We start from the raw sequence: 26929 nt of genomic DNA, 5'->3' as shown, positions 1-26929 counted from the left end.
CGGCTTGGGTGGGGGTTGGGGTACACCAGCACTTCCTTCAAAAAAGCCAAGACTCACCTGAAGAACCAAACATCTCCTGGCCCTGACACTGACTCTCAGACACTCCCAGGACCCCTCTGCATATGGAGAGGCCCCCCGACACTGCCCTAGAGGCTGCACTTCTGCTGTCAGTTCTCCCACTGGAAAGAAAAGACCCAGCTCAGGTGGCAGGTTTGGATCCAACGGGTGCTTCCTGGGCAATCCCAGTGTACTTTCACCCAGGCCACTTAGGGGGCACAGGAAGGTTGGCTCTGCCCACTGACCTCAGCTTAATGCAATCATCACCTTGATACAGGGAGACCAGGGAACAATAAGCTGCAGGCATGGAGGTTTCCCTTTCATATAAAAATCTTTAATAAAAATAGCTCTCAAGTGGCCTTATATGGTGATGGAAGATTGACTTTGGTTTGTGGGTACACAATGCAACATATAGATCTTATATCATAGACATCTATACCTGAAACCTATATGATTCTATTAACCAATGTCACCCCAATAAATTTAATTTAAAAAAATAAATTTTAACTTTAAAAAATAGCTCTCTACAGAACCAGTCATAAAACAGAAATAGCAAATTCAATTTCCTGCCACCTGGGCAGGAGGGAATGAGGCAAGCTGAGCAGGCCATAGAAAACTATGCCAGGCCCAAAAGGTACAGCTCTGGCTGGCTACTGACACATGGGATGTGGGCTCAGGGTTGACACATTTCATTTTTCAAGAGGAGTTACAAATAATGTCTTGTTGGGAAAAACTTCATTTTTTTAATGGTGGTCACTAACTGATCACCCTCCCCACCAAATGGCAGTTAAAGGTTAAATAAAACACTTATAGGCAGCCAGTTAGCAGCCTGTTTTATACATTCAATATAAAAATAAGTGGGTTCATACAGTAGCAAAACATTTGTACAAAGGTGACAGCTAAACTGATAGCATGTAGGCAGCCTTTAAGGGAGGGATGGGACAGACTCCTCCCCCGAGACCATAGCTGAGGTAAGAAAAGGTAAAAGAACGAATGGTAAGAAGTAGCAGGGAGCCTTGCCGCACTGGCCTGCCAGTCTGTAGTCCCAGGACAGCAGAACCCTGTAGGTAATGCAAGGGCCAGCTGGAGCTGAAGAACTCCCGACAAGTTTCCAGACCCAGGGAGCACCCTCACTCAGCCCTAATATCCCATGAGTCTTTTGGCCTCTTCGCTCTGGGCCTGCAGGGTCTCACTTGCATACTTCTGGAGGAGTTCCATCTTCTTCCTTCGCACAAGTGCCTCCTCGATCTGTGAATAAGGGTAAAAGACTCAGGCAACACTGCTCAGTGAAGCCCTCTATGTCCTGCCAGAACCCAGCCAGGAGGGAGTCCCCGTGAAGGAGGCCATTGAGGAGCTCAATACACAGAGCGTCTTGAAGGTCCCTTTCTCTCCCACTGGAAGCATGTGAACAACAGAATATTTACCAGTTTCCTCTAAAGCAGATAAAACCCTGCCTTCTCTAGATCCCACCCCTATTATGAGCACAGTGACCAGCGCCATGTGGTCAGGAGTCAGAGCTGCTCCTATGGACAGATGGGAAAAGAACCCAGTGAAGCATTCAATGGAGTCTCCTTTAGAGGCAAGGCCCCTGGCACCTGGGAAACTACACATTCAACGCAGCTCACCCTACCTCTTGCTGCGACGGCACAGGGACATGGGCGATGAACTTCTGCTGCTCATCTTCACCTCCTTTCTCCTGGCTGCCTTCCTCATCAGACTACAAACAGAGAACAACCAAGAGTCTGTGAGTAGGAGACCATGAAATAAACATTGGCAGTGCTATAAAATGCACTACTCTGCAGCTGTTTAAAAGGGCGGGGGTGGGGTAAGGTGGGGGGGGAGGGGGAGATTAGGAAGTTCTGTACTCATACAGAAACAACATCTATCTACAGTAATAAAAGAGAAACATGCAAATTGGTGTCACTCTGCTACGCCCACAAGCCAATTAGGATGAGCATGCAAATTAACCCAACAAAGATGGCAGTTAATTTGCATATGCAGGTGCGGAGCAAAGACTGAAGACTGAAGATGACTGAAGACTGAAGAGGCTTGGCTTCTCCGCTGCGGCTGGAGTGAAGGCCTGGGTCCTGGGTGCCGGAGGAAAACTGGTGCCAGCAGCCAGGGGAAGGAAGGCCTATTGCACGAATCTCTTCGTGCAACGGGCCTCTAGTATATCACCAGGGGGCAGATGCTCAATGCAGGAGCTGCCCCCTGGTGGTCAGTGCGCTCCCATAGCAGGAGCGCCGCTTAGCTGACTGATGGGCACCAGACACTGGGCTCACAGTTGGCAAACGCAGCTGTAGGGGCGCAAGCCTCGCCCACCTCCACGGCAGTGCTATGGAGTGGCAGCAGCAGGCGCAGCGGGGCTGGGATGAGTGGGAGTGGAATGGCGCCTCCCCAGGCTCAGGCTCCTCCCCAGCCGCCTGCCGCTTCATACACTACTGTATGCTTTGGGGGATGTCGAACTGCTGGCTTCGGGTGGAAACCAGCAGTCTGACAACCCCTGAGGAGTACCGGATTGCAAGAGGGCACAGGCCAGGCTGAGGGACCCCATCGATGCACAAATCCGTGCACCAGGCCTCTAGTTAAGTATAAAAATCAACAGAACATTGTGTATATTATGCTAACTTTTGCAGTAGGAAAGAAAATAGAATAGAAACTAGTGACAGCAGCAAGAACTAGGTAGATGGAGGGCAGAGCTGCAAAAGACAATCTTTGTTGACTATCTTTATATACTGTTTTGTTCTTGATCTTTGTAAATTTATTATCTATTTTAAAAAAAATTAAATTTAAAGTTTGGTTAAAATGATGGAGTAGGTAAATGCTGTATTGTCCTCCCACTACCACATCAAAATTACAACTAAATTATAGACTGTCATGAGAACAACCTGGAGACCAACTGAACAAAAGTCCTATAACTAAGCTATATAGAAGTTGTCATGTCAAGACTGGTAGGAGGGCTAGAGATGCTGAACCTGCAGGTCTCTTACCCACAGTGTGGCAATTAAGAACCAAGAGAGCCCTAGTTGGTTTGGCTCAGTGGATAGAGCATCAGCCTGTGGACTGAAGGGTCCCCAGTTTGATTCCAGTCAAGGGCACATGCCCGGATTGTGGGCTCAATCCCCAGTAGGGGGTGTGCAGGAGGCAGCTGATGAATGATTCTCTCTCATCATTAATGTTTCTATCTTTCCCTCTTCCTTCCTCTCTGAAATCAATAAAAATATATTTAAAAAAAAAAAAGAATCAAGAGAGATATCTCCACTGCGGATGTCCCCAGTGAGGAACAAGGGGCCCCACCCCCATACCAGGCTCCCCAACCCAGAGCACCAGTGCCAGGAAGAGGAATCCCATAACATTTGGCTGTGGAAACAAGCAGAAAATTCATCCAAGTGAGACGGAGGAATGCTGGAGACCGAGGCACTCCTCTTGAGGGGCCTGGAAATGGACTTACTCACAAACTCATTCACTCTGGGCTCCAGCACTGGGGCAACAGCTTGAAAAGTGCAAGATACATATGGGGAGGAACTAAATAGATGAGCTTCAGGACAGGTGCTGGAGGGGCAGGAGTCAGGGCAGTTCCCTCCAGGACAGAAATGTTGGCGGCAGCATTGTTTCCTTGTTGAGCCTCCTCCCATCTAGCCTGGCTAACATGGTTCTCCCCACCATGATTCCCTGAGATCCAGCCCCACTCAACTCAATCACCCAGCCTGAGCCTCTTCTAGCAGCTGTTCCACATAAGCACTTTCTTAAAATCACTGAAAGATGCATAAACCCCAAACAAGCAGTGGCTGGCCTCAGCATGCCTTGTATTTCTTGGTAAGCAACCCCAGACTGAGTATATGCAGCAACTGGTCTCAACAACTTGCACCATAACTCCCATCAGGTGTCCCCAAGGCTGGCATAAGTGGCAGCCAGTCACAGCTTGAAATGTAGCTTCAAATAAGTGGCCATAAGCCTAGCACAACTGGCAGCTGGCCTCAACTCATATCACAGTGTCCAGCAAAGGGTCCAAAGCCCAACATTAGGGGCAGTTGGCCTCGGTTCACAGCATAGCCTCCCTCAAATGCCTTCAAGCAGCCACAACTGCAGAGCACTTTGTAGCTCCTACCAGGAGGCCCCAAGCAAGGCAAAAAGCGGTGGCTAAACTTGACCTGCACTGACACCCTTCCCAAAAGGTCCAGGCTTCACAACTCAGAGCAGAAGGTAAGTGAGCGCCAGAGGCTCCCTCACTGTCCACCAGTACCTCCTCCTCCGTGACAGCATAGATGTTGATTTCTTCCTCCTCTTCCTCCTCCTCTTCCTTTTCTCCTCTTGCCAGGCGAGCCTCTCTCTCTGCTTTCCACTTTTCCACTAACTGGGCTCTGACTGAAGACAAGAGACAGCAGGTGTTACTTTGGTTTCTAAATAAGCTTTAAACATCATGCAGGGCAAAGCCAAGATGTTCCCTCAGAAAAGGGTCACCCTTCATTCTGCCCTGGTCGAAGGGAATCAGATGTGAGGGGCAGTCTGGTCTCACACAGCTCTGACTTAAGTCACTACAAGGTAGCTTTTTAGAGAACATCCTCAGATCCTCCTCAGTTCATCAACCTTGGTGACTTCCTGATATGCCCATGTGAAAAGAGATGCTGTATATAGCATGCTGGCAAAGGGCTCCATCTCCTGACTACCTGCTTCTAAAGCCCTCGTTCAGCGCACCTCCTGGGGAGTAGCACTTATTCTTCACAGGGTTGTCATGAGGGTTCAAAAGAATGTCCATAAAAGGCTCAGCATTTGCTTCTCATGGAGGAAGCTCTCAGAAAGGGAGACCCATTTTGCTCTACACTGATATCCCATTACCTGTGTTTAAAGCAGATCTAAATCTCCTTAAGTGGGCACTACTTCATGATTTCAAGAAAGGCTAGTCTGGGAAGGAATCCTGGTGGACAGGGAGCAGGTGAATGACACTCTGTAGCTTCTCCAACATGCTCCTTCTGGCCCAACACCATGCTAACTGCCTCATAGTTACTGGGAGTTATGGCATTAGCAGATCATTTCCTCTGAGGACCATTAGCAACAAAGAAAACTCCCTTCTGGCATAAAGCACTATCTAAAAACCCAATTTCAAGAGAAAGAAACCAGATGCCAAATATAATGAAACGAAATGCCTGTAGACCTACATTTCTTTTCATATTCCTGTTCCAAAGGCACAATAACACCATCATCTTCATCTAGGTAACCGTAGTATTCAAAATCAATTGCCTTCATGAGCTCAGCACGTGTCTTTCTTGGAGGAGGAAGAGCTAAAAGAAAGAGTACCAACTTAGCTGAATTTCCCATCATTATCACACTCAAGCCTTCTCCCTACACACTGTTACAGAGGCATATAGTATGTGTGTTCATGAAAATATGAAAGACATTTCTTTACACTAGTAATTGGATTATATAAGTGGTACTATCCATCAGTGTTGAAACCGTTCACCCAATTAGTCCATTTAAAAAGAATTTATCCTGTCCTTGCTGGTTTGGCTCATTGGATTAGTAAGCATTGGCCCATGGACCAAAGAGCCACAGGTTCGATTCCAGTCAAGGGCACATACTTTGGTTGAAGGCTTGACCCCCAGCTGGCCCAGTAGGGGTGCATGCGGGAGGCAACCAATCGATGCGTCTCTCTCTCTCTCTCATTGATGTTTCTCTTTGTCTCTCCCCCTCCTTTACACTCTCTCTAAAAATCAATAGAAGCTCTGGCCAGTTCGGCTCAGTGGATAGAATATCAGACTGCAGACTGAAGGGTCCTGGGTTTGGTTCTGGTTGAGGGCACGTGCCCGATGTTGGCTCGGTCCCCAGATGCCCCCCGAGGCATCGGTCCCAGATGCCTCGGGGGGCATCTGGGAAGCAGCCAATCAATGACTCTCTCTCATCATTGATGTTTCTATCTCTCTCTCCCTCTTCCTTCCTCTCTGACATCAATAAAAAATTTTTAAAAAATAAATAAAATAAAAATCAATGGGAAAATATTCTCAGGTGAGGATTAACAACAACAAAAAAAGAGGCCCTGGCCAGTTTGGCTCAGTGGATAAAGCATCGGCCTGTGGACTCAAGGGTCCCAGGTTTGATTCCAGTCAAGGGCATGTACCTTGGTTGCGGGCACATCCCCAGTTGGAGAATGTGCATGAGGCAGCTGATCAATGTTTCTCTCTCGTCGATGTTTCTAGCTCTCTGTCCCTCTCCTTTCCTCTCTGTAAAAAATCAATAAAAATATATATTAAAGAGAGAGAGAGAGAGAGGAAGAGAGAGAAGAGAAAAAAAGAATCTATCCTAATTAAAAACAACAACAAAAGCTGGCAAAGCTTTATGGACAGAGATGTACATCACAGCATTATTTATATAACAATGAAAATTGAGAATATCTTAGAATAGTTAATTGCAGAATGTGTATGAGATGGGGTAGCCTCCAGCCCCAATAATACTGTTTTTCACAAGGTGCTTTGATAACAGAAAATGCCATAATGTTTAATGAAAAAAAATAACCAAAAACACGAAAAAAAAAAAAAACATTAGGGGAAAACATAAGTATATAAAAAAACACAAAAGAAACTATAAAAAAACAAAACAGATAAGTGAGAAAGACCTGAAGAAAATATTTTCAGACTTAGGATTACTATTCAGAATATTTAAATAATTCTTGAAAATCAAAAGGGAAATGACACCCTGGCTGGGTAACTCAGTTGATTAGAGTGTCATCCGATATGCAAGGTTATGGATTCAATCCCTGGTCAGGGCATATACAAGAATCAAGCAATGCTGGGGGGTAAGGGAGGGCAGGGGCTTGTCAAGGGTGGGGGGGGAAAAAAGGAGAAAAAAAAAAAAAAAGAATCAAGCAATGAATGCATCAATAAGTGAAACAATAAGTCGATGTTCCCCTCTCTCTCTCTCTCTCTCTCTCCCTCCTTAAAATCAATAAATACAAATTTGGGGTTGTGGAGGAGAGAAATGATAACCCAACAGATTGGTCAAAGAATAAAGCTGATAATTTAAGAAGAAAAAAATTCATAAGTATACAAATGTCAATTAATAACTGAATTTAATTATCAATTTCATTAGTAATAAAAGAAATAAAACTAGCCCAGCCAGTTTGGTTCAGTGGTTGAGCACTGACCCATGCTCCAAGAGGTTACTGGTTTGATTCCAGTCAGGGCACATGCCCAGGTTATGTGCTCTATCCCCAGCAGAGGATATGCAGGAGCCAGTCGATTGATGTTTCTCTCATTGATGTTTCTGTTTCTCTATCCCTCTCCCTACCCCCATCTTTCTATAAAAATAAAAAATAAAAATAAAAATAAATCAATTAAAAAAGAATTATGCTAAATTTACTCTGCCTGTCTATAAATGGGGCAAAAAACCTGCATGACAGCACATCTGCTTACAACATGGTTTACTGAATACTTTAAGCTCCTGTTGAGACCTACTGCTCAGAAAAAAACGATTCCTTTCTAAATATTACTGCTCATTACAATGCAGCTGGTCACCCAAGAGATGTATGAGATTAATGTTGTTTTCATGTCTGCTAACACATCATCCATTCTGAAGCACATGGATCAAAGAGTAATTTTAACTTTTAAGTCTTATTCTTTAAGAAATATATTTTGTAAGGCGATAGCTGCCATAAATAGTGATTCCTTTGATGGATCTGGGCAAATAAATGAAATATCTTCTGAAAAGGAGTCACCATTCTACATTTCATTAAGAACATCCATGATTCATGAGAAGGTCAAAATATAAACATTAACCAGAATTTGGAAGAAGCTGATTCCAACCCTGATGGATGACTTTGAGGGGTCTAAGACTCTAGTCAAGGATGTAACTGTAAATGTGGTGGAAACAGCAAGAGAGCTAGAATTACAAGTGGAGCCTGAAGATGGGACTGAATTCTGCAACCTCATGATAAAACTTGAATGGGTGAGGAGTTGCTTCTTATGGATCAGCAAGGAAAGTAGTTACTTGAGATGGAATAGAAGCCCTGGCCAGTTTGGCTCAGTGGATAGAAGATGAAGATGCCGTGGAGAGTGTTGAAATGACAACAAAGGGTTTAAAATATTACATACACTTGATAAAGTAGTGAGAGGTTGGAGAGGACTGACTCCAATTGTGTGTGTGTGTGTGTGTGCGTGTGTGTGTGTATGACTCCAATTTTGAAATAAATTCTACTGTGTGTAAAATACTATCAAACACCAAGGCATGCTACAGAGAATCATTCATGAAAGGAAGAGTGAAACAATGAGGCAAAGTTCACTGTTGTTTTATTAAGAAATTGCCAAAGCCACCAGTCTTTAGGAACTACCAACCTGATGAGTCATCAGCCATAAACATCAAGGAAAGACCCTCCATCAGCAAAAAGATGATTACTCACTAAAGGGTCAGGTGATGGTTAACATTTTTTAGCAATAAAATATTTTTAAATTAAGGTGTGTACATTACTTGTTAGCATAATGCTATTATTGCAAACTTAATAGATTACAGTATAGTGTAAACAACTTTATATACACTGGGAAACCAATATATTCATAACTCTCTTTACTGAGATATTTGCTTTATTGCTGTGGTCTGGAACTGAACCTGTAATATCTCCAGTGTATGCCTGTGCACGAAAACTCCAGACCAGTGGTTTCCATTGTGAAAGGCCAAGGTTTGACTGAAGTTTCCCAGGGCCATGAAAGGACAGGAGAAATAAGGGTGCCTGGCTTGGATCGACACAGAGCAGCTTGATTTTTCTCTATCTTTACCTATTGTGATTAGGCCCACGGTCTTACTTGTCGGTTTTTTGGGGGTCCCCCCCCCAAATAATAGGTAAGTGAAATATGAATCCAATTCAATTAAAATCCTGCCTTGCAATTTTGGGACATTTCAAAGAGAGGAACTCCTCATTCAGAATAAGAGTCTAGTATGTGCAGAGTGTGGAATTTGGCACTAGTCATTTCTAGGTACTTTTCAGCCCCAATTGTGTATCCTGGGTCTGTAACTTCATTTCCTAGTGCTTAAAGGTTCTTGTTAAAAACCTGGGAACAATAATTCCGATACTACTGGGCTGCTGTGCAGCTAAGAAGTAATATAGGAGAAGCACTCAGCATATAGCATATCTACTGTTATGATGATTACCAATAAATTCAAGGCTAGTATTTTTGGTTCTCTGGCAGCATCAGAAAGTGGCAAAAAGGGAGCCAATGAGAAAGTGGTTGATCTGTTTTCTGAGAAAGATTGGTATGATGTGAAAGTACGAGTTATGTTCAATGTAAAAAATATTAGAAAAACACTAGTCACAGGACTCAAGAAACCCAAATTGCACCTGATGGTCTTAAGGGTCGTGTTTTTGAAGTGAGCCTAACTTATCTGAGAATGATGAAGTTGTATTTAGAAAATTAAAGCTAATTACTGAGGATACTCAGGGCAAAAACTGCCCAATTTTCATGACATTGATCTTAACCTGTGACAAAATGTTTCCATATTCAAAAAATAGTAGCCCATGATTAAAGCTCATGTTGATATCAAGACTACCGACAGTTATTTAATTCATCTATTCTGTGTTGGCTTTACTAAAAAACACAGCAATCAGGTTCAAAAGACTTCTTAGGCTCAGTATCAACAGTCTGCCAAATCTGGAAAAAGATGAAAATCGTGACCCAACAGGTACAAATGACCTGAAAGAAGTAGTCAAAAAATTGATTCCAGATAGCATTGGAAAAGACATAGAAAAGTCTTGCCAATCTATTTGTCTGCTCCATGATGTCTTTGTCAGAAAAGTAAAAATGCTGAAGAAGCACAAGTTTGAATTGAGAAAACTCATGAAGCTTCATGGTGAAGGTAGCAGTTCTGGCAAAGCCACTAGGGATGAGACAGGCTCTGAAAGTGAAGTGAGCTAATGGATATGAGCCCCCAGCCCAAGAATCTGTTTAACCGCGATCGCGCTCCTCCTGTCTTTCACCAAAAGTGCCGGGAGCGCTATCGCGCTCCTCCTGCAGTGTCACTATTAGAGGCTAGTAGTTCACTCTTTATTGACAGATGGCACCTAAGTGCAGATTACTTATGATGTCGGATGTCTGTAGTTCTAAAATTGACCACTGGCATTTATCTAATTTTTTACAGGTACTACGATTTTATGAAGTTTACTCAGATTTTGTAGCCCTAAAGCTTCGAAATGGCGTCCAGTTCTAAGTCTGCTTTTATTAGTGATGATGATATTGCTAAATATGTCAATTCTTGCTGTGAAGAGGACAATTTTGTGGAAGATACTGGAGAAGGGTGCCCCTCTATTTTAACATTATATGTTTTGTTCAAATTTTTTTTCTACTAGTATTTTATAATACAATCAGCAACCAACATATGCCAAAGATGAAAACAAATGTAGTAAAGGTTTCCTTAAGTTTTTCAATATGTAACCTCCTTTACTTGCGATTCATAATTTTTTTCCTAAACTGCTGTAAAATCAGTAAAAATGCCTTGGCAATTTTAGCACAGTTCCTAGGATATTGGTTAGCACTCAAAGGGTTAAAATTCAGACTTACTTCAATGGTGACAAGTAAAAGTCTATTTGTAATGTTTAAAAAAAATTTGAGGCCAAAACCCACACAAATATTAATTACTTACGTTCTTTTTCAAATAGCTCTCTAACACCAGGCAAATCTTTTGCTGCTCCAAAGTATTTGTAACCTCGATTTCCCGGGACTTCTTTGCCCTCATGATCCAGCATTTTAGGGCCAACTTTCTTAATGGCAAAGAAAAAGAGAAATTATTTATGTACACAGAAAAATAATTAGGCACCTTTTTATCCTTTAAAAATCCATCTAAAAAAAAAAAATCCATCTAAATATCTAAAAGTTGGTTGAGTGTTCTCCCATATATGGAAACATAGTGGGGTTCAATTTCTGGTCAGGGCACAAACCCAGGTTGTGGGTTCGGTCCCTAGTCAAGCCAGGTATGGAAGGCAACCAAATGATATTTCTTTCTCACATGGATACTTCTCTCTCTCTCCCTCTTTCCCTGCCTCCCTTCTCTCTCTCTAAATAAAAAAAAATCTATAATAATAAAAGGGTAATATGCTAATTAGACCTGATGTCCTTCCGGATGTCCTTCCTTCCGGACAAAGCCACAGTAGGCGGGGGCCACAGCAGAGGTGGCAGAGGCCCTCGGCCACGGCTGTGGTGGACAGGGGCCAAAGCAGAGGCCGCAGAGGCCCCCGGCCATGGCGGGCAGGGGCTGGGACCAAGGGCCCTTGCACAAAATTCATGCAAGGATAGGCCTTCCTTCCCCGGCTGCCAGCACCAGCTTCCCTCAGGCACCTGCGACCCAGGCTTCCCTCCAGCTGTGGGCAGGCACCCAGGACCTGGGCTTCCCTCGAAGCCCCAGCTTCGTCCAGAAGGACTTCTGGTCTAATTAGCATATTAGGCTTTTATTATTATACACATCCTCAGATGACGATCAAAGAAAAAAGCAGGATTACAAAAAAAGGAAATATTCAAGTACTGCAGACAATTAAAAGTGTTGTTCTGCTTCTTTATACTTTTCTGAACTTGATGACAAATGTTGTTCTGCTTCTTTATACTTTTCTGAACTTTATACTTTTCTTTTTTTATTGTGGAAAAATACACATATCATAAAATTTACCATCACCCTGGTCAGTGTGGCTCAATTGGTTGTAGCGTTATTCCGTGGACGGAAAGGTTAGCATTTTAATTCCCGGTGGGGGCACATATGGGAACCGATTAATGTGATTCTCTCTCATACATTGATGTTTCTTTTTTTTCTCTCTCTCTCTCTCTCCATCCCTCCCTCTCCCCACCCTCACATATCCTTGGATGAGGAAAAAAAAATTTACCACCTTAAGCATTCTTATGCCTACATAAAACTGATAATAAATACATTCATAATGTCATGTAATCATCACCACCATCCATTGTAATAACTCTTTTCATCGATTAGGCAGCAGCTGGGAGAAAAATCAACACACCAGGGAACGGACTCTAACCTCGGTGGCAGAGTCGGCCACCACCCGCCACACTGGGGCTCAGCATCAATGATAAGAGAATCATTGATCGGCTGCCTCCTGCACTCCCCCCGACTGGGGATTGAGCCTGCAACTTGGGCATGTGGCCTGACCAGGAATTGAACCGTGACCTGGTTCATGGGTCAACGCTCAAACACTGAGCCATGCCAGTTGGGCAGGGTCATGGTCATTTTAAACAAGGCCCAGAGAAATCAAGGGGCTTACTCAGGAACATCTGGCTGGTATCTGTAGGTAACCTATCTGATCTGAGCCTTGTCCTGTGGAGTCTTTAAACATTATCCGATCTATCCTTTTCATAGGTTTCCTGTCCACATGCAACAGGTACCTTTTTTCAAAATATTTATTTTTATTGATTTCAGATAGGAAGGGAGAGGGAGAGAGACTGAAATATCACTGATGAGAGAATCATTGATTGGCTGCCTCCTGGGGATCAAGCCTGCAATCCACACATGTACCCATGACTGGAACAGAACCAGGGACCCTTCAGTCCGTAGGCTGACGCTCTGTCCATTGAGCCAAACTGGCTAGGGCCAACAGGCACTTTTTCAAGCCTTCTTTCATGTCCTGAGTGCTTGCCCTCTAGCAGGCACAGGCTGGGAGCTGCAGGCTCCTATTCAGGCCCTATCCAGCCCACCCAAAATCTCACAAGCTCATCCCAAACAGCCACAGGGACTGCTGCTTACTTACTACATAATCAGGACCACCCAGCTCCTTTATCCGGACCTCCCAGTGTCCTTTCTCTCTTAGCAATTTGTTAATTTCATCATTCAGGTCACGAATTCGGAATTCACCTAAACCAGCTAGAAAACAAAAACACTCATATCATATCTTCAAAACACCACTCAGTGTCATGCCCCTAAAAATAAATGCCACAACAATAGACATATTAGGGGACTTTAACACCCCTCTGACATACTGGATAGATCTTCCAAACAAAAAGTCAACAAGTAAACAATGTCCTTATACAACACACTAGATCAGATGGATTTAATTGATATTTACAGAACATTTCATCCCAAAGCTGCAGAATATACATTCTCCTCAAGTGCACATGGAACATTCTCAAAACAGACCACATGTTGGAACACAAAATAAGTCTTTACAAGTTTAAGAAGACTAAAATCATATCAAGCATCTTCTCAGATCACAATGGCATGAAAATAGAAATCGACAACAAAAACATTAATAAATATTCAAACACATGGGGGCTAAATAGCATGTTATTAAATGATGAATGGGTTATCAATGAGATGAAAAAAGAAATCAGACAAGAAGAAAAAGTCATCCAAATTGGAAAGAAGGAAATAAAACTGTCATTCCCCGAAGATGTCAGGCTATTATACATAGAAAACCCAAACACTCCACCAAAAAATACTAGATTTAGTAAATGAATTTGGCAAAGTAGCAGGATACAAAATTAACATCTAGAAATCAATGGCATTTTTATACACCAGTAATGAACTCTCAGAAAGAGAAGCTAAAAAGATAACCCCATTTACTACTGCAACAAAAAAATGAGATACCTAAGAATAAACTAAACCAAGGAGGTAAAACACCTGTACTCGAAAAACAACAGGACATTGACAAAAGAAATAAAGGAAAAAACAAACAAATGGAAGCATTTACGGTGTTCATGGATTGGAAGAACGAGCATAATTAAAATATCCATACAACACAAAGTAATCTATAGCTTCAACACAATTCCTATTAAAATACCAAAGACAGCCCTAGCTGGTTTGGCTCAGTGGATAGAGCGTCAATTTGCAGACCAAAGGGTCCCAAGTTCGATTCCGATCATGGGCACGTTCCTTGGTTGCAGGCTCCTCCCCAGCCCAGGCCCTGGTCAGGGCTCGTGAAGGACACAACCAATTGATGTGTTTCTCTCACATTGATGTTTCTCTCTGTCTTTCCCTCTCTCTCCCACTCTCCCTAAAAATAAATGGAAAAATATCCTCTGGTGAAGATTAATTGAAAAAAAAAAAAAAAAAAAAAGGCCTCATTAAAAAATAATGATTAAAATAAATAAATAAAAGATAACTGGAAAAATATCCTCGGGTGAGAATTAACAAAAAATAAATAAAAATCTCTATATATAAAAGCCCAGTGACCCAAACAACGTCACTATGACGCGCACTGCAGCAGCCAACAGGTCTGATCAGGGCCCCATAGGCCCCTCCCCACAACCACCCACGGCCCCTCCCCCTGGCCAGCCTCACCCCCTGATCGGCCCCCCCACACACACCCGGATCAGGGGCAAGGCCAGCTGGCCAACCACCCACGTCCCCTCCTCCCCACCAGCCCTGCCGATCGGCCCCCCATCAGATTCATGAACCAGGCCTCTAGTAAGTAAGTAAGTAAGTAAGTAAATAAATAAATAAATAAAAATACCAAAGGCATATTTCACAGATCTAGAACAAATATTCTCTTTCTCTATCCCTTCCTCTCTCTTTCTATAATCAATCAATAAATCAATAAAAAGGTAGAACAGTGTGTCGAAGTTCCCAAGTCTAATTGTGTCTTTTAAAATCAAGCACTTTAAGTAGATAAACTTACCATTCTGAATTTGAGCCACTTTTTTAGAGATCTCTCCAATGATCTGTAAAAAAAAAAAAAAAGTCAGCAAGTTCTTATGACTTTTTAATATGTCTAAAAGCAAAGGAAAATACAATTAAAAAAACTGGTAATTAAAAAACTTAGAATTTTGGTTTTAAGAGTCATTTAGGTAATAAGAAGCAATTAGAGACTTGTTACTTCTACTAAGATCATATTCCGAATTTACCTGTCGTCTCCACTTCTCAGCTTTGGGCAACTCAGTACATTCTGAGGCAAGGAAGGGTCTTCGTTCCTAAAAAGAAGCAAATTATACACGTTAGCACTATATTGTATGAAGGTACAAGCTTCATTCACCGTTCAACTGATTCAGGCCTGAAATCTAAGATGTCTAATGGTTTAAACACATCTGAAGTTCCAATTGCAGATCTTAATCAAGCCTTAAACCCACTCTATAGCCTCTATTTAGGAAACAACTATATAAGCAAAAACATTCATTGCATTGTATTTAATACAGTAAGCCAATGGAAACAACTTAAAAGTCCAATAATAGCCTGGCCAGCGTGGCTCAGTAGTTGAGCCTCGGCCCGTGAACCAGGAAGTCACGGTTCTAATCCCAGTCAGGGCACATGCCCAGGTTGCAGGCTCAATCCCCAGTGTGGGGTGTGTAGGGGGCAGCTGATCAATGATTCTCTCTCATCATTTTTATCTCTCCCTCCCTCTCTGAAATCAATAAAAATATATATTTAAAAATTGTGGTACATATATGCAATGGAATATTACTCAACCATAAAGAAGAATGCCCTTGGCCAGTGCTGCTCAGTTGGTCAAGCATTGTCAGGTGCACAGAAAAGGTCACCAGTTCGATTCCCAGTCAGGGCACATGTCTAGGTTTCAGGCTCAATCCCCCATTGGGGTGCATGTGGAAGGCAGCTGATAAATGTTTCTCTGTCACATTAATGTTTCTCTCTCTCTTTCTCTGTCTCTCCCTCTCCCTTCCTCTCTCTCTAAAGTCAATAAAAATATTATTTAAAAATAAATGAAATCTTACCATTTGTGATAGCATAGATGGACCTAGAGCAGTGGTTCTCAACCTTCTGGCCCTTTAAATACAGTTCCTCATGTTGTGACCCAACCATAAAATTATTTTTGTTGCTACTTCATAACTGTAATGTTGCTATTGTTACGAATCGTCATGTAAATATCTGATATGCAGGATGGTCTTAGGCGACCCCTGTGAAAGGGTCGTTCGACGCCAAAAGGGTCGCGACCCACAGGATGAGAACCGCTGACCTAGAGGGTATTATGCTATGTAAAATAAGTCAGTCAGAGAAAGACAAACACCATGTGATTTCACCTTTATGTGAAATCTGAAGAGCAATATAAATGAACAAACAAAACAGAAAGAAACTCATGGAGAACAGACTGATGACTGCCAGAAGGGCAGGGGATAGGTTGGGGGACGGGGGTAAAAGGTTAAGGGAATAAGAAGTACAAATTGGTAGTTACAAAATAGTCATGGGATGTATAGTACAGAATAGGGAATGTAGTCAATAATACTGTAATAATTATGTATGGTGCCAGGTGAAACTAGAAATATTAGGGGGAACAGTTTGTAAAGTGTATGATTGTCTAACCACTACGCTGTACACCTGAAACTAATACAAAAAAACTGAAGAAAAAAAATAAAATAATGCAAAGAATGGTACATTTTATCCTAACCTGGCTGAGTCTCTGTGAGTTTGAGATCATTTATTGGTTTCAGGTTAGAGCTGTTCCCCACAGCACTTCCACTTCCTATTATTCAATATTAAATAGAGCTGGGATATCAGAACTCAATTATCATCGTACAAAAGAGACAGAAGGACAAGTAGCCAGATCCTCACACTGCCCCAGGTACAAAGACATACACCTGGAATTTAACTGTATAGATTCATAAGTGTGTCAGCAAGTACAGACAAGAAATAGGAAGATTGGGAGTTTTGAAGACTACTCAGGAGAGAATTTTACCACATTTGTTCATGATATTTACAACTTATGAGAAAAATTTACACCAACCTTCACTTTTCCCTCTTCCAATTGAGCTTGGCGAAATCTTGCTAAGGCCGTCCTACCAGAAAGAGAGAAGACTCCATTAGATCTTGCTCACAAACTCTTATCACCCAAGTTCCTGGATAGGGTAAATCTGCTCATGACCATATTTAACATCGTGTGTGTGTGTGTGTGTGTGTGTGTGTGTGTGTGTGTTGTGATTTAGAAACCACAGAGAAGTTATGAGTTTTTACTTTATTTTCACTCCATGTTAGGACTGTGGGAAACTATTTATCAGACCACTGTGGTGAGCAACACATCCAGATGTTAAAGGCTAATATCCTGGGGTGCCCCAGCTGCCACTCTCACAGCCCATGCACCATCCCCAGATGAATGAATGTTCATCTGGGAAAAGTTCTAGGAGCTGTCAGAAAACACTAATGGGGAAAACAAATGGGAAAATATGGGAATACTATTTTAAAGTATGTAGAGAAAGAAACGTGTACCAAAAGGACCAAATACAAAAAGAGCTCTGTGGTAATAACTGTTACATAAAATTTACAGACAAAATCAAGTTGATACTTACATGGCCTTTTCTGCATTTCGGGCCTAAAGGAGAGAGAAGGGAAGAAAAATATCCATTTTTAAAATGACTTGCAACCAGAGGAGCAATGGGCAGCAACAGCTCATCCTGGGCTAACCCCTGACTCTGTCTCCAAGGCTCCTTTCCTTTGACTTTCCAGTGAGCCAGAGCAGCCTAGGCTCATTTCTTTCCTATAACATTTCTAGAGACCCAAAGCAACCCTGCCTAGGCTCTCTCCTGTTGCTTCTTCTATCCTAAGTCCTTCCTTGCCCCTAGCTTTAGTAAACATCCTCTCAAAATTTAAAAAAAAAAAAAAATATGCCCTGATTGGTTTGGCTCAGTGGATAGAGCGTCAGCCTGCGGACTCAAGGGTCCCAGGTTCAATTTCAGTCAAGGGCATGTACCTTGGTTGCGGGCACGTCCCCAGTGGGGAGTGTGCAGGAGGCAGGTGATCGATGTTTCTCTCTCATCGATGTTTCTAACTCTCTATCCCTCTCCCTTCCTCTCTGTGAAAAATCAATAAAATATATATAAAAAATAAAAATAAAAATAAAATTAAAAAATATATTATGTGCTACCAGTGTGGCTCAGTGGTTGAGCCTCGAACTATGAATCAAGAGGTCACAGTTCCATTCCTGGTCAGGACACATGCCCAGGTTGCAGGTTCGATCCCCATTAGGGGGCATACAGGAGGCAGCCGATCAATGGTTCTCTCTTATGAATATTTCCTTCTCTCTATCCCTCTCCCTTCCTCTCTCTCTAAGATCAATAAAAACATATTACAAATATATATTAAAAGATATCCCAAATCCTGTGACTTTACCTATGCTGCTCCCTCTATCTAAAACAGTGGTTCCCAAACTTATTTGGCCTACCGCCCCCTTTCCAGAAAAAATATTACTCAGCGCCCCCTGGAAATTAATTTTTTTAAAATTTTAATAGCAATTAAACAGAAAGATATATGTATTAATGTTTCTACCTTTTTCATAAAATATAGTAAAGAAAGGTGTAAATTAGAAACATTGAAGTTTGAAATTATGAAACTATTTATTGAACTCAGAATAGAAAGGTAATACAAAAAAAGTTAAAACAAATGCACCCGTGGCCATCACGGCCCCCCTGGATCGCTGCAGCGCCCACCAGGGGGCGGTAGCACCCACGTTGGGAATCACTGATCTAAAATCTTTGTCTGCTCCCCAGCCCCTTGGATCTGACTAACTCCTAGTCATCCTTCAAAATTTACCTTTGTCATCACTATCCCAGAAGTTCTTTCATGACCCCCTTCTTCCCAGCTAAACTGCTACCCTTTGTCTGGGTATATCACCATGGCACTTTCTATCCAGCATCACAACTGTCTGTTCCCTGGCAATGCAATTTGAGGAAGACTGACTTTTACAAAGTGAGTTTTATGTAAGTATTGTTACAAGTTTTATGTAAGTATTAGTGCCAAGTCAATTATCCCTGAAAAGCACAATGTCAGGCGGGGAAGATGTTTTCTGGATATAAGTAGAAAGAATTCTTGCTGAGTCATGTAACTGAATTTTATTCTCGGCTCTTCAACTTACCATCCTAAGAATTAGTCTCTCTAAGACTACTTTACAACAGTAGTGTGTACCTCTTATCTCATAGACATGTCATGATGACTTGATGAGATAAATACATGAAGACATCAGTTATGCAGTTTATAGACACTCAGCAAATGAGCTCACTTAAAACTCCTTTCTGACCCTCCACTTCACTGGACACAGAAACAAACTTGGCAAATGCTTTTGGGATAAATGAGCACAATATCTACACTAATAAAAGAGAAACATGGTAATTAGCATACGACTGCTACCCTTTTCATTGGCTAATCAGTGAGTATATGCAAATTAACTGTCAGCCAAGATGGTGCCAGCAGCCAGGCACTGAAGCGAACAGGGAGGCTTGCTTGCTCCAGTGACTGCGGACTCCAACGTTTCCCGCCTCACTTGCCAGCCTCTCAGCTGCAACTCTAAGCAACTATGTACTATGTTGCAAATAAGAAGCTAAACAAGCCGAGACCGGTTTGGCTCAGTGGATGGGGCGTTGGCCTGTGGACTGGGGGGTCCCGGGTTCGATTCCGGTCAGGGGCATGTGCCTTGGTTGCGGGCATATCCCCGGTGGGAGATGTGCAGGAGACAGCTGGTCGATGTTTCTCTCTCATCGATGTTTCTAGCTCTCTATCTCTCTCCCTTCCTCTCTGTAAAAAATCAATAAAAATATATTAAAAAAAAAAAAAAAAAAAAAAAAAGGAAGAAGCTAAACAAAACCCCAGAAACCAGCTGGACTGAAAGCCAGCCAGACCGCAACATTGTATCGATGTTTTCAGCGGCGAGGCCTCAGAGCTAAAGCTGGCCCAGAATAAAAAAAAGAAAAAGAAAACAAGGAGCGGTTGGGCGCTTCAGTCACTCACTTCCGGAAAACAGCCCTCAGCCCCTCACCCAGACCTGGCCAGGCACCCCAGTGGGGACCCCCACCCTGATCTAGGACACCCTTCAGGACAAACCAGCCAGCCCCCACCCATGCACCAGGCCTCTATTCTATATAGTAAAAGGGTAATATGCCTCTCGGCACCGGGATCAGCGTGACAGGGGGCAGCGCCCAAACCCCCTGATCGCCCTGCAGCTCTGTGTGTGACAGGGGGCGGGGCCACAACCTCCCTATCTGCCCTGCTCTGTTCGTGACAGGGGAAGGCACTCCAACCCCCTGATCAGCCCTGTTCTGTGCCTGATAGGGGGGAGCTCCCCAATCCCAATTGCCCTGCGGCTCTGTGTTTGACAAGGTGCAGCGCCCCAACCCCCTGATTGGCCCTGCTCTGTGGGTGATAGAGGCTGGCGCCCCAACCCCTCTCCACAGGCCTTGCTCTGTGTGTGACAGGGTAGAGCCATAACCTCCCCATAGGCCATGCCCTGAGTGTGATAGGGTACAGCGCCCCAACCCCCTGATCCGCCCTGCTCTGTCTGTGACAGGGGGCGGTGCCCCAACTCCCCTATCAACCCTACTCTGTGAGTGACAGGGGGTAGTTCCTCAACCCCCTGATCGGCCCTGCTCTATGTGTGACAGCGGGGAGCTCCTCAACCCCCTGATGGGCCCTGCTCTGTGAGTGACAGGGGGCAGCGCCCCAACCCCCTGATTGGCCCTGCTCTGTGCGTGACAGGGGGTGGCGCCGCAACCTCCCCATCCACCCTGCCTTGAGTGTGACAGGGGGCTGTGCCCCAACCCCCCAATCGGCCCTACCCTGAGTGTGACTGAGGGTGGCATCGCAACCTCCCGATCCGCCCTGCTCTGTGCATGACGGGGCGGTGCCCCAACTCCCCAATCGGCCGTGCTCTGAGCCTGACCAGGGGCTGCACCTAGGGATTGGGCCTGCCCTCTGCCACCCGGAAGCAGGCCTAAGCCAGCAGGTCGTTATCTCCCGAGGGGTCCCAGACTGCGAGAGGACACAGGCTGGGCTGGGGGACCCCCCTCCCTCCCCTCCGAGTGCACAAATTTTTGTGCACCGGGCCTCTAGTCTACTAAGGAATAAAATAGAGGCTCTCGGAGGGGAATCCATCCTGCTGAAGGCTGAGGTGGTCTGTGCCTTACGTATTTCATTAAAGCCTATAGTTCCTAAATATTTAATTCAGTGTTTCTCAATGCTTACTCCATGCTTGAAACACCATGCTAGGTGCTGGGAATTCTGCCATGGTTCTTCCCATGGAACTCACGGGAACGTCCTCCAAAACAATGAATCAATTATAAGTGATCAGTGATAAGGGTATGTATCCAGGATGATGAACGTGTGATGGTGACAGTTATATAAAACTAGAGGCCCGGTGCACAAAAATTTGTGCACTTGGGAGGGAGGGGGGTCCCTCAGCCCGGCCTGTGCCCTCTCGCAGTCTGGGACCCCTCAGGAGATAACAACCTGCTGGCTTAGGCCTGCTCCTGGGTGGCAGAGGGCAGGCCCAATCCCTAGGTGCAGCCCCTGGTCAGGCTCAGAGCAGGGCTGATTGGGGAGTTGGGGCGCCGCCCCGTCATGCACAGAGCAGGGCGGATCGGGAGGTTGCGATGCCACCCTCAGTCACGCTCAGGGTAGGGCCAATTGGGGGGTTGGGGCACCGCCCCCTGTCACACTCAAGGCAGGGTCGATGGGGAGGTTGCGGCGCCACCCCCTGTCAACGCACAGAGCAGGGCCGATCAGGGGGTTGGGGCGCTGCCCCCTGTCACTCACAGAGCAGGGCCCATCAGGGGTGTTGGGGCTCCGTACCCTGTCACGCACAGAGCAGGGCCGATCAGGGGGTTGAGGAGCTCCCCGCTGTCACTCACAGAGTAGGGCCGATAGGGGAGTTGGGGCACTGCCCCCTGTCACACACAGAGCAGGGCGGATAAGGGGGTTGGGGCACTGCACCCTGTCACACTCAGGGCAGGGCCAATGGGGAGGTTATGGCTCTACCCTGTCACACACAGAGCAAGGCCCGTGGAGGGGGGTTGGGGCGCCGCACCGTGTCACACTCAGGGCAGGGCCGATGGAGAGGTTATGGCTCTACCCTGTCACACACAGAGCAAGGCCTGTGGAGGGGGTTGGGGCGCCACCCTCTATCACCCACAGAGCAGGGCCGATCAGGGGATTGGGGAGCTCCCCCCTATCAGGCACAGAGCAGGGCCCGTGGGGGGGGGGGGGGTTTGGGGCGCCGCACCCTGTCACACACAGAGCAGGGCCGATCAGGGGGTTGGGGAGCTCCCCCCTATCAGGCACAGAGCAGGGCAGATAGGAACGTTGTGGCCCCGCCCCCTGTCACACACAGAGCCGCAGGGCGATCAGGGGATTGGGGAGCTCCCCCGTCACACACAGAGCCACAGAGCGATCAGGGGGTTTGGGCGCTGCCCCCTGTCACGCTGATCCCGGTGCTGGGAGCCTCCCTGCTCCGCTGATCCCGGTGCTGGGAGGCATATTACCCTTTTACTATATAGAATAGAGGCCTGGTGCACGGGTGGGAGCCGGCTGGTTTGCCCTGAAGGGTGTCCTGGATCAGGGTGGGGGTCCCCACTGGGGTGCCAGGCCAGTCTGGGTGAGGGGCTGAGGGCTATTTTCCGGAAGCGAGTGACTGAAGCTTCCAACCGCTCGTTTTCTTTTTTCTTTTTTTTATTCTGGGCCAGCTTTAGCTCTGAGGCCTCGCCGCTGAAAACATCGATACAATGTTGCTAAAGCCCGGCTGAATGAAAGCCGGTTTCTGGGGTTTTGTTTAGCTTCTTATTTGCAACATAGTACATAGTTGCTTAGAGTTGCAGCTGAGAGGCTGGCAAGTGAGGCGGGAAACGTTGGAGTCCTCCTTCACTGCAGCAAGCAAGCCTCATGCTCGCTTCCAGCTGCCTGGCTGCTGGCGCCATCTTGGCTGACAGTTAATTTGCATATACTCACTGATTAGCCAATAAAAAGGATAGCGGTCGTACGCTAATTACCATGTTTCTCTTTTATTAGTGTAGATACCCAACAACTCCTGTAACCATAAATATCCAGGTCCAAGGAGATGCCCAATGCTCCCCAGAGTTCAGAAAGGACAGTATGCAGCAGTAACTCTGGAGCATATCCTCCTACAGAAAGTGCTGCTTCTAGCCAGCTGGTTCCTTTCTTCTTAGGCTCTTGTGCTCATCAATCTACAAGGGCTTCCACTATGCCCTTATGTTGTAATTATTCTATACTGTAACCTTCCTATGACGCCGAGTGCTTCTTATGGGGGCCTCACTTAATGAAAATACTATTGTAACCAACACGTATGCGCATCATTTTTGTACCAGCACTCTCCTGTTTACCCGTCGTGAGCACTTCTTGAATGAAGCCCACTTACCACGCCAGCCCAGAGATCACACCCTCATGCAGTGACACTGTGACACCCATTCACACGTTACTGAACTCCTGCAACGTGTCAGACACAGTGTTGGACATTAAAGAAGCAATGGTGAAAAGACCCTACCCTCAAAAAGTTTACGTCCTGCGGGGAAAAACGGACCTAAGTCAATACTCTAGGAACACATGGTCACAACCGCAGTGTGACTTGGGGACAAACAATCCGACACCCTGAATCGGGGCGGTCCTTGTGCCTCTCTGTTCCTTAGTTTCCCCTATCTGTAACGTAAAGCGCTTCGTCCAGATTAAAACACCATTGGGAGATGGTGGCTCTCGACATTCCAGTTTCCTCCTCCAAATTCTGACAGCTAAAGAAAGGCAAGAAGAGAATTTCCAGGTTACAGCCTAGGAGCCCGACGCCCGCAGTGATGCCGCCTGAGCGCCTCCGATGGTGCTGGGAGTCCTCACGGCCCGCCGGCTCGCTCTTCCTACATCCCGCCCCCCTACTCACCATGGTGCAAGTGAGGGGGGCCGCCCTCGGACCGCGTGGCCAGAGAACTTCCTGGCCTCAGGGGAGGCCAACCCCGGCGGGAACTGAAGATTCTAACTGACGCACCACCGATTTTTCTGTCGGAAGGAAAAAAAGGGGGCGGGGAAAGAACCGGAAATAAGGGACCGGAAGTGAAATTGAGATGAGCCAGGGAAAGGGGAGGAAATGCAGACTTGCTCTCGTAGGCGGCCTTCCCTTGACTTCTGACGTCACCAGCGCGTGCGTAGGAAGAATGGGGCGTTGGCAAAATTGCGCTTGCGCAGCGGCACTGCAACTTTGCCCCGGCGGCTGGTTTTCTCTCGCGAGAACAACTGCGAAATTTCACGCGGTAATTATCAGTACTGCAGGAACCAGCAATGCTGCAATTGTCTAAGGATGTGTGAAGTTGTCGTGGCTACTCTCTCATGCTCTCTTCTCAATGAATGGACCGAATTCTCACAACCGACTGGGCGGGTTTCAGATTTGCCAAGTGTACTAAGAAGCATTCCTCATTGGTGGCACACAAAGAATCTGGTGACACTATATAAGTTTGAATATAGATTATAGCTACAATTCAGCAGTTCTCAACCTGTGGGTCGCGTCCCACAGGTTGTACATCCTGCATATCAGATATTTACATTACGATTCATAACAGTAGCAAAATTACAGTTATGAAGTAGCAACGAAAATAATTTTATGGTTGGGGGTCACCACTACACGAGGAACTGTATTAAAGGGTCGCAGCAGTAGGAAGGTTGAGAACCACTGCTCTAACATAAGGAAATAGTGACCTGATTACGTTTACCCCAGCCTCTTGAGACTTGCTTCAAAAGACCTTTAGCCGAAACCGGTTTGGCTCAGTGGATAGAGCGTCGGCCTGCGGACTGAAAGGCCCCAGGTTCGGTTGCGGGCACATCTCCAGTAGATGTGCAGGAGGCAGCTGATCGATGTTTCTAATTCTCTATCTCTCTCCTTTCCTCTCTCTAAAAAATCAATAAAATATTTTTTTAAAAAAAAGAAACATTGGTAAGAGAGAAGTGGCCGGAATTGAACAGTTTGGCCAACGCTCTTTCCCCTGAGCCAACCCTGACCTGATGAACAGAATGAACTGGTGATTATAATAGAATCAGGGGTATAGAAAGGGAGTGGACTGACTATTCTTGTGGGGGAAAGGGTGTGGGGGATGCGGGAAGAGACTGGACAAAAATCGTGCACCTATGGATGAGGACAGTGGGGGGGAGGGGTAAGGGCAGAGGGTGGGGAGGGAACTGGGTGGAGGTGAGCTATGGGGGGAAAAAAGAGGAACAACTGTAATAATCTGAACAATAAAGATTTAATTTTTAAAAAAAGGAAAAAAACCAGTTTCGATGGTTGAACCAGAATGAGGTTTAGAGCCCAGTCAGCCTGACCTCTGCTTCCCCCTCTAATGGTTGCTCCAAAGGCACCCAGTGACTACTAAGGTATCTGTACAATGTCAAGGGTGATGACTCAGCCTCATTTGCATACCCATAATACCCTGCGCAGAGTACAATGCTTTTCAAGTTTAAAAGACTTTTTTTTTTAACTTGTCATTTCTAAGTACAAGAAACTTACTTGAAAAATATCTTGTGCAAACTTTGGGCAGAAAATACCCCTAGCGCTAAAACGCCATCATAACTGAACTAGGTGTTGTAGGTCTTGGGGAAGGGAACTCGGGCTCTGTCAAGGACAAGCTACTTCCTCCTCAGACTGGATTAATATTTCACTGCTTACTGTTGGTCTCTGTGAAGAGAAATACGTTTTACAAATCGTTTTACGCAGAGCCCACACCTTCAAGAGAAATACGATTTACAAATTGTTTTACACAGAGTCCACACCTTCAAGAGGAATACGTTTTACAAATTGTCTTACGCAGAGTCGGGAACTCCTGGACTTCAACGACCTCTGCTAGGCGGTCCAGGAGGTCCTGGTCCAGCTCCTGCGCGCTCTGACCCGACCCCGGGCCACCCCTCAGCGTATCCGCCACAAGACTCGGAAGATCCAGCAGGAGGGTCGCTACAGGGTAGCCTCTAGCCACCGACCCTCGGGCCTTCTCTCCGATGACCTGGGGAAAACCCAGAAGCCAACAGTGACGCAGGCTTCCAGCTGTTGGATCTGGTCCACAAAGGAGACCCAGAGGCCGCTGCTGCCACCGCCGCCACCTCCTGCAAAGTATCTGGTCCAGATGTGACCCTTTGCAATTCTGTAGAGTTGCTCCCCGAGCGGTTGACTATATCTGAGGATGGACCAAGTGTCGGGCACCGGGAGGAACAGAAGGGTGACTATGTGCATGACATTTACTACTTGGAGACGGCCACTCCAGGATGGATTGAGAAGGTCCTCTCTGTGCGGCCCTTAAGCCAGGAGTGTGAGCTGGTGGATGAGGACGTTGATAAAGAGGAAGATGAAGATGATGAGAATAGTGAGAATAATTGGCGCAATGAGTACCCAGAGGAGGAGAGCAGTGATGAAGATGAAGATTCCAGAGGCTCTGATGAATGCGACAGCCTCAATGAAGAGGAAAGCGGCAATAGCAGTCCACAGATGTGGCGCAAATACCCTTTGTATGTGCAGAAGGAGTTTGGCTATAACAGCACTGATGACCTGGACTGGGACTGAGGATCCTGTGACAACCATGAGGTTGGATTCCCTGTCTGGGCACATGCCTGGGTTGCAGGCTCGAACCCAGATTCTCAACATTGATGTTTCTTTCTCTCCCTGTCTGAAATCAATGAAAATTAAATAAAAAAAGAACTCCAACAGAACATCCTCAAACCCAAGCAACATTTGCCCATCTAATGGCTTTCATTTTGTCCCACATTATGTGTTACTGTGCCTTTTCTCTGTTGTCCAAGTGGCATTATGTCATCCAGACTGCTCATTATATGTATTTAAATGGTACCATAATGAAGAGAAAGTCATACATTATTCCACACTCAAATCTTCCATGAAAAACAGAAACTTGAAAAGCCCTGTAACACCAATAAAAAAGGATATATGCACCCCTATGTTCATAGCAGCACAATTTACAATAGCTAAGATCTGGAAACAGCCTAAGTGCCCATCAACAGATGAATGGATTAGAAAACTGTGGTACATCTACACGATGGAATACTATGATGCTGTAAAAAAGAAGGAACTCTTACCATTTGCAACGGCATGGATGGAACTGGAGAGCATTATGCTAAGTGAAATAAGCCAGTCAATGAAGGAAAAATACATGATCTCACTCATTCATGGATAATAAAGACCATTATAAACTTATGAACAATAATAGAT

The 26929-nt window shown here is 45.2% G+C and overlaps 1 protein-coding gene and 2 pseudogenes across 1 annotated transcript; 2 read left to right on the top strand and 1 right to left on the bottom strand.

Annotated features, from left to right (window-relative positions):
* Positions 1-777: 777 nt before the first annotated feature.
* ISY1 (ISY1 splicing factor homolog) lies at positions 778-23766 on the bottom strand. Its single transcript, XM_070420768.1, has 11 exons — positions 23615-23766; positions 17259-17281; positions 16700-16751; positions 14871-14936; positions 14645-14687; positions 12779-12891; positions 10675-10792; positions 5214-5336; positions 4301-4422; positions 1688-1774; positions 778-1305 (listed from the first exon to the last, which is right to left on the bottom strand). The coding sequence occupies exons 1-11, from the start codon at positions 23615-23617 to the stop codon at positions 1198-1200; spliced, it is 858 nt and encodes a 285-aa protein (XP_070276869.1). The 5' UTR covers positions 23618-23766; the 3' UTR covers positions 778-1197.
* LOC139014071 (small ribosomal subunit protein eS1 pseudogene) lies at positions 9245-9984 on the top strand (annotated as a pseudogene).
* On the top strand, positions 23616-26929 carry LOC139013503 (probable RNA polymerase II nuclear localization protein SLC7A6OS pseudogene; annotated as a pseudogene).

Source organism: Myotis yumanensis, unplaced genomic scaffold (assembly GCF_028538775.1).
Source record: "Myotis yumanensis isolate MYYU_CA2020_CCGP unplaced genomic scaffold, mMyoYum1.0.hap1 SCAF_7, whole genome shotgun sequence".
Classification (NCBI taxonomy): domain Eukaryota; kingdom Metazoa; phylum Chordata; class Mammalia; order Chiroptera; family Vespertilionidae; genus Myotis; species Myotis yumanensis.
This window is presented reverse-complemented; position numbering and strand designations above follow the sequence as displayed.

Excerpts from the sequence above, each read along its gene's own strand:
- ISY1 (XM_070420768.1), bottom strand. Across the intron at positions 14,937-16,699 it reads TGGAAGAGGGAAAAGTGAAG|GAACGAAGACCCTTCCTTGC; the intron begins GTTGGTGTAAAT and ends GCTTCTTTTTAG. Across the intron at positions 4,423-5,213 it reads ACAGGAATATGAAAAGAAAT|TCAGAGCCCAGTTAGTGGAA; the intron begins GTAGGTCTACAG and ends TCTTGTCTTCAG.